The 13,865-nt window shown below is 42.1% G+C and overlaps 1 protein-coding gene across 3 annotated transcripts in view; it reads left to right on the forward strand.

Moving 5' to 3' along the window:
- The first annotated feature begins 8,121 nt into the window (after positions 1–8,121).
- The window catches only part of C17H12orf56 (chromosome 17 C12orf56 homolog), a 95,273-nt gene continuing 89,529 nt past the window's right edge, over positions 8,122–13,865 (forward strand). For all 3 annotated transcript variants that reach the window (XR_009222519.1, XM_058557724.1, XM_058557726.1), the window contains exon 1: positions 8,122–8,409. Coding sequence is in view for 2 of the 3 variants with exons in the window: in XM_058557724.1 (XP_058413707.1) it covers positions 8,158–8,409 (252 nt within the window). In the remaining variant the exon portion in view is untranslated. The remainder of the gene's footprint in view (positions 8,410–13,865) is intronic.

Here is a 13,865-nt window from a genome sequence, read left to right on the forward strand (position 1 = left end):
AATGATAGTCCTGACCTCAAAGGGTTGTGTGGATTGAGTTAATACATGTGTTTGGCGCACGATAAGTGCTCGATAATTAGATTTCGTTGTTGGTTGTTCAGTACGCACTGAATACAGACTGGGTTGCGGTCACCGAGACTACAGTGAAGAACAAACAAAAACTTGGGAGGGGAAATGGAAAGAGAAGTAGAATAAAATTAATGTAACAATTTGACAGTTACATTTATTTAGTGACGCACCATGTTCAAGGCACTGCAAGAGGCATTTCATATGCAGTATAAGATATCTTGAGTCACTTTTACATCACGTTTGTAATTTACTTGTTTAAAATGTCAGGCTAGGATTCCTGTCCTATCTGTCTCAGTGTATCCCCAGAGTCTAGCCCAGGATCAATAAGTGGATAACTGCATGGATTCTTACATTAGCTGTGGCCTGTGTGGGTCAACCATAGAGGCGCCATACTAATCCTGGTCTGAGTGGCTTCAAAGTCTTTAATATATTCGTTATATTCCACTGCTTCATCCTAAAAAGCATCAAAATACAGTGTATTGTAATTTACCTTTTTCATTTGTAAATTCATTTTGTGGATACTTCGTATGTTAAATATCATATGACGCTTATCTACAGCTTATCTAGTATCTACAGCTTATCTATAGTTTGTCTAGTAACATTGGCCCTTTATGGTAGTTCAAATACCTAGGATTGTAAAAATCTCTCAATTTCGTAAACTCATTTCAAGACAAATAAGGAAGCACTTGGTGGAATCCAACTGAAGACGACCTGAAAGGGATATTAAATTTGACAATTCCATGTTCTGGCTACCCCGTCCATGAAGGGATGGACGGTTTCTCATCTCATACCAATATAAAATGCCAGTTATCAAAATACTGACAACCCTGTCATTATTTTAACTTAAAGCATGTCCACTTGCATATGGCAATACATTTACGTATTAATTCCCAATATTTTTGAGCATTTATTATGTGACAGAAACAGTTCTAAGTGTTCATATGTTAATCCTCACAACTCGGTGAGGGAGGTACTATCATTATCCCCATCTTATAGATGAGGAAACTGAAGCACATAAAAGTAGGTAGCAGAGCTGGGATTCACACCCACATAGCCTGACTCCCAATTCTGTGCTCCTAATTCCTGTTTCTCAAGTGAAGGTCCATTAAGGATGATGACATATAGAACTATAGTGCTAAGTCAGCTCTTCTTCCTATAAATATGCTGAGGCCCCTTTCTTATAGTAACAATAAAACTTTGTTCCTGTGCTGTATCTCCCTTTTCCTTCAATTGCCAGAGTACTTGAAAGAATTGAAATAGGTAATGTTTATACATTTCATTATGATTTACAATATGTCTTCATCTATCTTTTCTGACTTGTTCCTGCTAACTCTATAGGGATGGAGCAGGTATCATCAGCATCGTTTTTAATTTCCAGATAAGGAAACCAAGGTGGATCTATTTTAAGTAACTTATCCTAAGTCACATAGCTAGTAAATGGCAGGCTAGAACCCTAGCCTCTTGGTTCTAGATTTCTCATCTTCAGTACACCATATTTGTTGCCTTCATTTACTCTTCCATTCTCTCACTTCTTGTAATCTGTTTCGTACTCCCAAATCACTCTACTAAAATGGCTACAAATTATCCAACCCTGTGACCATTTTTAGTAATTTATTTATTTCTTTCAACGTCTCTGTTCACCATTTCCTTCCTCCTTGAAGTTCTCTCCTGTCTTGACTTCTGATCCTATGTTATCCTCAATCTCCTTTTACTTTTTGCCTGTTCCTCTTTGTCATCTTCACTACACTCCTACTTTTGCTCTCCTAACATGTCTTCCCCAAGGCTGCGTTCTTTACCACCTGGTTTTCTGTTTGCTGCACTTGCTCACTCAGTAATGATCGATTTCTACAGCTTCCACGCTCAGTTTTGTGAAGATGATCTCCCATTTTCTATCTCTCGTTCTCATATTCTGTACTCCCAACTTGTGTTCCAAGATGCCTACACATCTCACCAGCCCTTCAACTCTAACACACCCAAAACCAAAGTCATGATCTTCCCCGGAAATATATCTCCCTCCGGAGGTGGCTACTTCTGCCAGTGCATTGAACCACTCGACATAACTCAGTGCTCTTAGGGGCACCTTTATCTCCTGCATATTCAGCATCCCAGTTCAGTGTCAGCATACTGCTGTCACATCTGTCTTTTCTGTTCCTTTCCTTGCTTCCTCTACCTTAGATTAGCCCCTCAAAGCTGCTCTCGTGGACTGAACAGAGCAGTTTCATGGAAGGAAATTTATCCATTACTTGAAGGTCGTCTCCAGGTGGTGAGATGGCAGGTGATTTTTGTTTTCTTCCTTGTACCTTTTTGGATGTTAAAAAATTCTCCACAGTGACCATGTAGTACTTTCATAATCAGAAAAAAAAAAGAGCCTTAAAGAAACTGACTATAATAAAAGGAAAAAAGAAATTGTTTCATTCCCTCTTTGACCATTTGTTGAATGCTGCCTCCCTCATGAAGCATTTCCAGATTTCCTCAGCCAGGCTTGTTTGATCATTTCTTTGATGTTGCTTTTTCTTTTAACCTCTCTTATGTCATTAATATATTTTAATATGTTTTGTTTTGTATTAAATTTACAGGGCTGGCCCCGTGGCTTAGCGGTTAAGTGCGCGCGCTCTACTACTGGCGCCCCGGGTTTGGATCCCAGACATGCACCGACGCACCGCTTCTCCAGCCGTGCTGAGGCTGCGTCCCACATACAGCAACTAGAAGGATGTGCAACTATGACGTACAACTATCTACTGAGGCTTTAGGGAAAAAAAGGAGGTGGATTGGCAATAGATGTTAGCTCCGAGACGGTCTTCCTCAGCAAAAAGAGGAGGATTAGCATGGATGTTAGCTCAGGGCTGATCTTCCTCACAAAAAAAAAGAAGAAAATTTACAAATTTAATTTGTGTGTGGTTGTCTTAATTTGAAAGTGACTGTCTTATTAGACAGTCAATTCTTGAAGACTGAAAATAAGTCTTATCCTGCTTCTGTTTATGGATAATTTCTCAGTAAATGTTTGTGAAATGTATTTAATTGAATCAAAAAAATATAATTGTGAGTTGATAAGCACTGGGTCTGTGTCAGATTCTCTTCTGTCATCTCAGTCCTTGTTAAGCCTAGTGCCATTGTGACCAAAAGCTCTTTCATGATGGGCTTCATGGCAGAGAAAGAAGTTGGAAAATAGGTCAGGTAAGAGGTCTTTACTGGCCTAGTCCCATCATTGGTTTCTTTTAGAGGAAGTGGGTGTGAAGCAGGAAGCCTGAGGCAGAATAGAGCATTGGAGCATTATTTAGTTCAAGAAAACAGTTTTTTTTTTAAATCCAAAGCATTTGCATGGTCCCTTAGGCTTCATTAGAATGATCTCTCTCCTCCATATGTCAGCTGATTGCTCACTGTTGTAGATATTTAAGTGATCAGTATCCATTAATACTAAGTAGAAACACTGAGAGAGTCCTAAATCAGACATCTTTAAAAATTTAGGTTCTATTTTCCTACTACAGATTTCACTCTCTGTCTTCAGTTTCAAGTTGGGAGACGGTAACACTTAGGATCCCTAGACCTATTGAAGCGTACTTCTAGTTTGAAACCCTCATGGGGTTCTTATGACCTGTGGCCCACTGATCACTTCTCCACCAAAAAACACAGCTGAAAAAAGAAAAGCAAAAATGTTATTCTTTTGTTTGTGTGTATGTATACTAGGTTTTTGCCTTGAACTTTAGTCTAAAGTTAAGAAGGTTAAACTAGCATCCAACGAGGAAGAATTTGACATTACTTTGTATATGGGGAATCGAATGACCATATATGTACCAGAAATCACACACTTGTTCAGTTTATTTATTTATTTGCTGAGGAAGATTTGCCCTGAGCTGACATCTGTTGCCAGTCTTCCTCTATTTTTGTATGTGGGTCGCCACCACAGCATGGCCACCGATGAGTGGTGTAGGTCTGTGCCAGGGAACCGAACCTGGGCCACCAAAGTGAAACATGCTGAATTTAACCATCAGGTCACTGGGGCCAGCCCCTCAATTTATTTTTATTTATTTTTTCATTTTTTATTTTTTTGTGAGGAAGATCAACCCTGAGCTAACATCCATGCTAATCCTCCTCTTTTTGCTGAGGAAGACTGGCTCTGAGCTAACATCTATTGCCAATCCTCCTCCTTTTTCCCCCCAAAGCCCCAGTAGATAGTTGTACGTCATAGTTGCACATCCTTCTAGTCGCTGTATGTGGGACTCGGCCTCAGCATGGCCGGAGAAGCAGTGCATCGGTGTGCGCCCGGGATCTGAACCCGGGCCGCCAGTAGCGGAGCGCACGCACTCAACCACTAAGCTACGGGCCGGCCCTCAATTTATTTTTAAAACATATATATAGTGTTCACTCAGATCCAGGTACCTGTTCTAAGTACTTTAAAAACATTGTTAATCCTTACAATAACCCTATGGGGTTGGTACTATTACCCCGTTTCACAGATGGGGAAACTGAGGCACTGAGAGACTAAAGTAACTTGTACAAGGTCATTCAACCACTGAGTGGGAGAGCTGGAATTTGAACACAGGTCATCTGGCTCTACAGTCTTACACTCATAACTACTGTCCTTTCAAACTATGGTCATGTGCCACATAATGACATTTCGATCAATGACAGACCAATGATGGATATGACAGTGGTCCTATGAGATTAGTACCATACAGTACAGGTGTGTAGTAGGCTATAACACCTAGGTTTGTGTAAGTACACTCTATGATGTTTGCACAATGACAAAATCCCTAATGACACGTTTCACAGAATGTAACCTCTGGTTATTAAGTGACACATGACTGCAATTGAACTGACTATCCCTGGACCTAAGACTTTGTTCTTCTGGTCAAGGAGAAAGCCTTTGGGGATTAGTTCCAGGTAAGTAATGTTCCATTCCTTTTGAAAATTTTATCAAGAAACATCTATTAAGTGCTTGATGGCACAGTATCTATACCAAATGCTTCTTGAGTTTGGATGGACTTAGAAGATAAGGAGTAAGTGCCTATCTCGGGTGTATTTATGTTAACTATCCACATAAAGCTTACCAAAAGATAAGGGAACATGAATACCTTATGTGCCTCTACTGCTTTTGGAATTCATAATTCATTGCATCTGATCCTCACACGAACTCTTCAGTTGGCAGGACAAATAGTAGTAATTTCATTTTACGGATGATGAAACTGAGGCTCCAAAAGGTTAAGTGACTTTCCAAAAATCTCAGAAATCAGAGCTCTAATCCAGTTCTCCTGACTTCATATTCAGTGACCTATCTCCTACATTCACCCCCTTTCCTGCAGTCTGAATTTTGTTGTTACCTTGGCAACGGTGTAGAATGCTAAGTGCCTGGAAACCATGAGAATGGCCTTCTCTGTGTGCCACAAAGTTACGTTTAATTGAGGTCACTTTAACCACCAATCTCTTTGTCAAACTCCCTTCTTCATGTGCTTCAGCTTAGCATTTGTTAAGCCTAGTGCCCTTGTCACTGAAAGCTCATTTACGATGGGCTTCTGGGCAGACAGATCAGGTGTGGTATCATTTCTGGTCCTGCTACAGTCACTCTGTCTCTCTTTGTCCCAGGAAGTGGGTATGGAGCAGGAAGCCTGAGAGACACCGAATAGCAGCCCTGAGTGAGGCCTTTTCCCCTACTTGGGCCTCACATTCCACCTGTGATTTAGGCATTTGCCTCCCAGCGGCTCTTGTGAGGTGTGGCTGTTTGTCAAAGGTGAGGGGCCTTTGCCTTCTGTCGGTTTGAGGCACCACTGTTTAGAGTGGTTTAGATGGGCAATAATCTTTATTTTAGACGAAATAGCCATTCTCTGGGGCTCATTTTTCATCCAGTTATGAAGATATGAAGAGTCAGATGTATAAGATTCTAAGAAAACTTTAAAAGCTAGGTCATTTAAGATTGTGTCAGCAGGTGGCATTTCTCTCCTTATCCACCAAAGACAGTCTCTCCAAGAAAAGAAATACTGTTCCTCTTTCTTTGCTGCTACTGTTTTAGTTCCTCAGACTTGTTTAGCCAGAGCCTAACATTTCTCCTCAGTTCCCTTTTGTAGTGATTTCGTCTGCAATATCCACTTATGCATTTTAACTTATTTATACCCTCTTTCCACAAAGGATCTGAAATTGCTTACAACATACAGTATACAATAGTAAAATGTGAGGAAAAGGAGAAGATAAATTGCAACAAAGAATATTAATAATTAATGTTAATATAAAATAATATGTAATTTGATTCTGGGTTACGGGTAGCTGGAGCCAAAAAACAACAACAACATATATATATTTGGTTTGCGTTACCAGGTCTGTGGGTGAATGCGGAGGGAGAGACAATGACTTTTCTTGGACTTGGAATTTAAATGAAAGTTCTCACCTATGGTTATTGGAGGCAAGTTTCTGTTGCTGTGTCCTTCTCATCTCCCTAACCTAATTTATTTATCTGTTTATTTAAATTGATGTCATAATAGTTTATAACATTGTGAAATTTTAGTTGTACATTATTGTCAGTCACAATATAAATGCGTCCCTTTACCCCTTGTGCCTACCTCCCATCCCTCTTCCCCCTGGTAACCACCAAACTGTGCTCTCTGTCCGTGTGTTAGTTTATCTTCCACATGAGTGAAATCACGCAGTGTTTGTCTTCCTCTGTCTGGCTTATTTCGCTTAACATAATACGCTCCAGGTCCATCCATGTTGGAAGCGGGACGATTTTGTCTTTTTTTATGGCTGAGTAGTATTCCATTGTATATATATACCACATCTTCTTTGTCCAATCGTCAGTCAAGGGACACTTGGGTTGCTTCCACTTCTTGGCTATAGTGAATAATGCTGCAGTGAACATAGGGGTGCATGAGCCTCTTTGGATTGTTGATTTCAGGTTCTTTGGATAAATACCCAGTACTGGGATAGCTGGATCATATGGTATTTCTATTTTTATTTTTATTTATTTTTTTTTTTGTGAGGAAGATGGGCCCTGAGCTAACATCCGCCAATCCTCCTCTTTTTGCTGAGGAAGACGGGCCCTGGGCTAACATCCATGCCCATCTTCCTCTACTTTATATGGGACGCCTCCACAGCGTGGCTTGCCAAGCCGTGCGTCAGGTGCGCCCCCCGGGGGGTTCCCAACTGGGGAACCCTGGGCTGCCACAGCTGAGCACGTGCACTTAACTGCTTGCTCCACCAGGCTGGCCCCACTATTTTTAATTTTTTGAGGAATCTCCATACTGTTTTCCATAGAGGCTGCACCCCTTTGCATTCCCACTCCCTAACCTAATTTATAAGAAGTTATTTCTGGTCTGTAAAAAGGAAGCAGTACTTTTACTACCCTTCGGCCTCAGACCTGCACAGTCAGCATTCTTCAACCTATACCCTTCCATTTCAAGATGCCCGCCTCACCCACTCCTTCACCCTACACAGACCGAGCCCCAACTGTCTGCATGGCCTTGTCCTGGGCAGTGGAAACACGGTATATCTATTAGGTAGGCTTGGGTGTGCCCCAATCGACTGATGATAAGAAGCCCTTCTCTCAGAGGACCTCTAACTTAGTTGGAGAAAGAAGGCCTACGTTTATACTCGTGAAAAGTTAGAGAGCTATGCCAGGCGATGTTAGAATCAAACTCGAACTGTCTGTGATTGGTCTTAATAGGGTTCTAGTGTTGTTCTGCGTATTTAAAAATGAATCAGTAAGTTCCATCTCGTTCCAGTTTGTAACAGAAAGCCAGATTAAAACCGCATCTTCGATGCAGATAGTATGGAACGGTGTGGTCCGCATTGGCTGGGTGAGGGGGTGGGGGTGAGGGTGGGGACCGGCGTGAGCAGAGGGCGGGGAGAGCCCCGGGCAGGGGGCGTGCCGGAGATCGCCTCGAGGACCAGCGTCTCGCCCCGGCCCCTGTCGCCTGAGGTTGGGACCAGGATGGGGGCGGTGCCGCGCGGGGGCTCCAGGGAGCGGCCGGGCTCGGGCTGCGGGGTCGGGGCGGCCCCCGCCCGGGGGAGGCGGCGGGGCTGGCGGCTTTGTGGCGCGCGCGGGTTCCAGCGGGGCGGGCCGGCCGGGCGTCCGCTGCCGCGCATCTTCCCGCCGGGCCGCGCATGGCCAGCGCCGCGCCGGCCGGCTTCCCCGCGCGCGCCAACGGGCGCCTGGACGCCTTCCTGCGGAGGCACCTGCCGCCCGCCGTCTACGACGCCATCCGCGCCTACGAGCCGTGCGTCGTGGTGTCCGACTCGGGGAAGCACGCCTTCAGGTACGTGGTGCTCAGCGACCGGCTCATCTACGTGACCGAGAACCCGCCCAAGTCCGTCCGGCGGGTCGTGGCGCTGCGGGACGTCGTGGCCATCGACCTGGTGAGGAGCGCGGGCGGGCAGGCGGGCTCGCGAGAGCCCCTTCTTGGGCCCCCATCCCAGCCCTTCTGCATGGGAGAAGGAGGAGGAGGGGGAGGGGGAGGGGGAGGAGGGAGAGGGGGAGGGGGAGGGGGAGGAGGAGGAGGGGGAGGAGGAGGAGAGAGGGGTGGCGGACCTTCCCCATCCCGCCCTGGACTCTCGCGCTCTGACTTACTTGGGTACTAGCAGCCACAGAGGAAAGCTGTGGATTGCTGTATGCACCCGAATAAAGATGCCTCTCCCGTTCTGTGTACCGGTCATCCCCCGAACCCCAAAATAGGACTACAGATTTAAGAACATAGCCCCCTATCAAAAGTGTGCTTTAAGGTCATTCCTTCGTTTATTAAGCACCCGGCCTATGCCGGGCGCTGTGCTAGACCCTGAGGATGCAAAAATGAACTAGGGCCCCTTCCTAGAAGCTGCTGTGGGAGAGACAGAAAGCTACCACCAATGCGAATAAATGCCGTGCGATGAGTGCTATTATGCCTTGTTTACCTTTTTATCTCCAGCTCTTAGAGCATGTTAGGTGCTCAGTATGCATAAGTGAATGAATGAATGCATGCATGCATTAATGAGATGTGCACAGGATGCCTGGCCATCTCAAGCGGGTCCCTTGATCCAAGCGGGGCTCAGGCTACGCTGGGAAAACTTCCTGGAAGGAGTCATCAGAGCGGAGCCTTGAAGGCGATACAATCTGGCGCAGCCCCGCCAAGGCCCAGTTTTTGGTCCTGCTACTGTATCCCTTTCCTCCAGGAATAGATTCACTTTATAACCCAGCAACAGAGTGGAAGCTGTCTCCTCTCCAATTACTTTTCTTTCCCCCTTGGCTCCCTTTGTCTGAGCTGCTCTCCAGGTGTGTGCTTCCTTTTTCCATTGGGGACAGGTGTCTCGCCTCATTTTTCTTTCCCTCACCCGAGTCTTTGCATCCCCTAGGGAGAGGTTGGCGAGACTCTTGATGGGGCTGTTTTGCCAAGAGAATCATGGCTTGTTTGGAACACGTCTGTAAGAAAAGAAGAAAATTAAATGAAGAAATAAATGCTTCTTTCCTACTTAAAATACTGCTGTGGGCTAATATCACTGCAAATTTATTTGCTGCTTTTTTGGAGTAAAAGTTGGAAGTAAAACTGCCTTTTCCTCATTGTCACTATTTGCATCCTCTTGAACTAAAATGTAAAAATTTTTAAATTTCTGACCAAATTTTTTTTTATTGTGAAATTTTTGTTGGACATTATTGTTTATCAGTCACCATATAAGTGCATCCCTCCACCCCTTGTGCCCACCCCCCACCCACCTAGCCCCTGGTAACCACCAGACAGTTCTGTCTGTCCGTGTATTAGTTTATCTTCCACATATGAGTGAAATCATGCACTGTTTGTCTTTCTCTTTCTGGCTTATTTCACTTAACATAATACCCTCCAGGTCCACCCATGTTGTTGCAAATGGGACGATTTTGTCTTTTTTTTTATGGCTGAGTAGTATTCCATGGTATATATATACCACATCTTCTTTATCCAATCATCAGTCGAGGGACACTTGGGTTGCTTCCATGTCTTGGCTATAGTGAATAATGCTGCGATGAACATAGGGGTGCATAAGCCTCTTTGGATTGTTGATTTCAGATTCGTTGGGTAGATACCCAGTAGTGGGATAGCTGGATCATAAGGTATTTCTATTTTTAATTTTTTGAGGAATCTCCATACTGTTTTCCATAGAGGCTGCACCAGTTTGCATTCCCAGCAGCAGTGGATTAGGGTTCCCCTTTCTCCACAGGCTCTCCAGCATTTGTTGCTTTTTGTCTTGGTGATTATAGCCATTCTAACGAGTGTAAGGTAATATCTTAGTGTGGTTTTGATTTGCGTTTCCCTGATGATTAGTGATGTTGAACATCTTTTCATGTGCCTATTGGCCATCTGTATATTTTCTTTGGAGAAGTGTCTGTTCATTTCCTCTGCCCATTTTTTTTTTTATTGATGTTTTAATGGTTTCTAACATTGTGAAATTTTGGGTTGTACATTTTTGTTTGTCCATCACCATATATATGACTCCCTTCACCCCTTGTGCCCACCCCCCACCCCCACTGCCCCTGGTAACCACAGTCCAGTTTTTTCTGTCCATGTGTTGGTTTATATTCCACATATGAGTGAGATCATACAGTGTTTGTCTTTCTTTTTCTGGCTTATTTCACTTAACATAATACGCTCCAGGCCCATCCATGTTGTTGCAAATGGGACAATTTTGTCTTTTTTTATGGCTGAGTAGTATTCCATTGTATATATACACCACAATTTCTTAATCTAGTCGTCAGTTGAGGGACACTTAGGGTTGCTTCCACTTCTTGGCTATGGTGAATAATGCTGCAATGAACATAGGGATGCATAAGCCTCTTTGGATTGTTGATTTCAGGTTCGTTGGATAGATTCCCAGTAGTGGGATGGCTGGATCATAGGGCATCTCTATTTTTAATTCTTTGAGGAATCTCCATACTGTTTTCCATAGAGGCTGCACCAATTTGCATTCCCACCAGCTGTGTATGAGGGTTCCTGTTTCTCCACATCCTCTCCAACATTTGTTGTTTTTTGTCTTGGTGATTATAGCCATTCTAACGGGCATGAGGTTGTATCTTAGTGTTGTTTTGATTTGCATTTCCCTGATGATTAGTGATGTTGAGCATCTTTTCATTTGCCTATTGGCCATCTGTATATCTTCCTTGGAGAATTGTCTGTTCATTTCCTCTGCCAATTTTTTGATCGGGTTGTTTGTTTTTTTGTTGTTCAGTTGTATGAGTTCTTTATATATTATGGAGATCAACCCCTTGTCAGATGTATGTTTTGCAAATATTCTCTCCCAGCTGGTTGGTTGTCTGTTCATCTTGATTCTGGTTTCATTTGTCTTATAAAAGCTCTTTAATCTGATAAAGTCCCACTTGTTTATTTTTTCTTTAGTTTCCCTAGTCTGGGTAGGCATGTCATCCGAAAAGATTCCTTTAAAACTAATGTCAAATAGTGTGTTGCCTATATTTTCTTCTATGAGTTTTATAGTTTCAGGTCTTACCTTCAGGTCTTTGATCCATTTTGAGTTAATTTTGTGAATGGCGATAGCACATGGTCCACTTTCATTCTTTTACATGTGGCTGTCCAGTTTTCCCAACACCATTTATTGAAGAGACTTTCCTTTCTCCATTGCATGTTCTTAGCACCTTTATCGAAAATTAGGTGTCCGTATATGTGTGGTTTTATTTCTGGGCTTTCAATTCTGTTCCATTGATCTGTGTGTCTGTTTTTGTACCAGTACCATGCTGTTTTGATTACTATTGCTTTGTAGTATGTTTTGAAGTTAGGGATTGTGATGCCTCCTGCTTTGTTCTTTTTTCTTAGGATTTCTTTAGCTATATGGGGTCTTTTGTTGCCCCATATAAATTTTAGTATTCTTTTTTCTATTTCTGTGAAGAATGTCATTGGGATTCTGATTGAGATTGCATTGAATCTGTAGATTGCTTTAGGTAATATAGACATTTTAACTATGTTTATTCTTCCAATCCACGTGCATGGGATATCTTTCCATTTCGTTATGTCATCATGGATTTCTTTCAATAATGTCTTGTAGTTCTCATTGTATAGGTCCTTCACTTCCTTGGTAAGATTTATTCCTAGGTATTTTATTCTTTTTGATGCAATTGTAAATGGTATTATCTTTTTGAGCTCTCTTTCTGTTAGTTCATTATTAGCATACAGAAATGCAACTGATTTTTGTAGATTGATTTTGTACCCTGCAACTTTGCTGTAGTTGTTGATTGTTTCTAATAGTTTTCCAACAGATTCTTTAGGGTTTTCTATATATACAATCATGTCATCTGCGAATAGTGAGAGTTTCACTTCTTCGTTACCTATTTGGATTCCTTTTATTCCTTTTTCTTGCCTAATTGCTCTGGCCAAAACCTCCAGTGCTATGTTGAACAGGAGTGGTGAGAGTGGGCAGCCCTGCCTCGTTTCTGTTCTCAGAGGAATGGCTTTCAGTCTTTCCCCGTTGAGTATGATGTTGGCTGTGGGTTTGTCATATATGGCCTTTATTATGTAGAGGTACTTTCCTTCTATTCCCATTTTATTGAGAGTTTTTATCATAAATGGATGTTGTATCTTGTCAAATGCCTTCTCTGCGTCTATTGAGATGATCATGTGGTTTTTATTCTTTGTTTTGTTGATGTGATGTATCACGTTGATTGATTTGCGGATGTTGAACCATCCCTGCGTCCCCGGTATAAATCCCACTTGATCATGGTGTATGATCTTTTTAATGTATTGTTGTATTCGGTTTGCCAATATTTTGTTGAGGATTTTTGCATCAATGTTCATCAGCGATATTGGCCTGTAATTTTCTTTCTTTGTATTGTCTTTGTCTGGTTTTGGTATCAGGGTGATGTTGGCCTCGTAGAATGATTTAGGAAGTGTTCCATCTTCCTCTATTTTTTGGAATAGTTTGAGAAGGATGAGTATTAAATCTTCTTTGAATGTTTGGTAAAATTCACTGGAGAAGCCATCTGGTCCTGGACTTTTATTTTTTGGGAGGTTTTTGATTACTATTTCAATCTCTTTACTTGTTATTGGTCTATTCAGATTCTCCATTTCTTCTTGGTTCAATTTTGGGAGGTTGTATAAGTCTAAGAATTTATCCATTTCTTCTAGATTGTCCAATTTGTTGGCATATAATTTCTCATAGTATTCTCTTATAATCCTCTGTATTTCCGTGGTATCCGTTGTAATTTCTCCTCTTTCATTTCTAATTTTATTTACTTGAGTCTTTTCTCTTTTTTTCTTAGTAAGCCTGGCTAAGGGTTTGTTGATTTTGTTTATCTTCTCGAAGAACCAACTCTTTGTTTCATTAATCCTTTCTACTGTTTTTTTGGTCTCAATTTCATTTATTTCTGCTCTAATTTTTATTATTTCTCTCCTTTTGCTGGCTTTGGGCTTTGTTTGTTCTTCTTTTTCTAGTTCTGTTAGGTGTAATTTAAGGTTGCCTATTTGGGCTTTTTTTGTTTGTTAAGGTGGGCTTGTATCACTATGAGTTTCCCTCTCAGGACCGCTTTTGCTGCATCCCATATGGTTTGATATGGCATATTATCATTCTCGTTTGTTTCCAGATAGTTTTTGATTTCTCCTTTAATTTCATCAATGATCCATTGTTTGTTCAGTAGCATGTTGTTTAATCTCCACATTTTTGTCACATTCCCAGTTTTTTTTTCATTGTTCATTTCCAGTTTCATAGCCTTATGGTCTGAAAAGATGCTTGTTATGATTTCAGTCTTCTTAAATTTATTGAGGCCTGCTTTGTTTCCCAACATATGGTCTATCCTAGAGAATGTTCCATGCGTGCTTGAGAAGAATGTGTAGTCAGCTGGTTTTGGATGGAGTGCTCTGTATATGTCT

Source organism: Diceros bicornis, chromosome 17, assembly GCF_020826845.1.
Source record: "Diceros bicornis minor isolate mBicDic1 chromosome 17, mDicBic1.mat.cur, whole genome shotgun sequence".
NCBI classification, from domain to species: domain Eukaryota; kingdom Metazoa; phylum Chordata; class Mammalia; order Perissodactyla; family Rhinocerotidae; genus Diceros; species Diceros bicornis.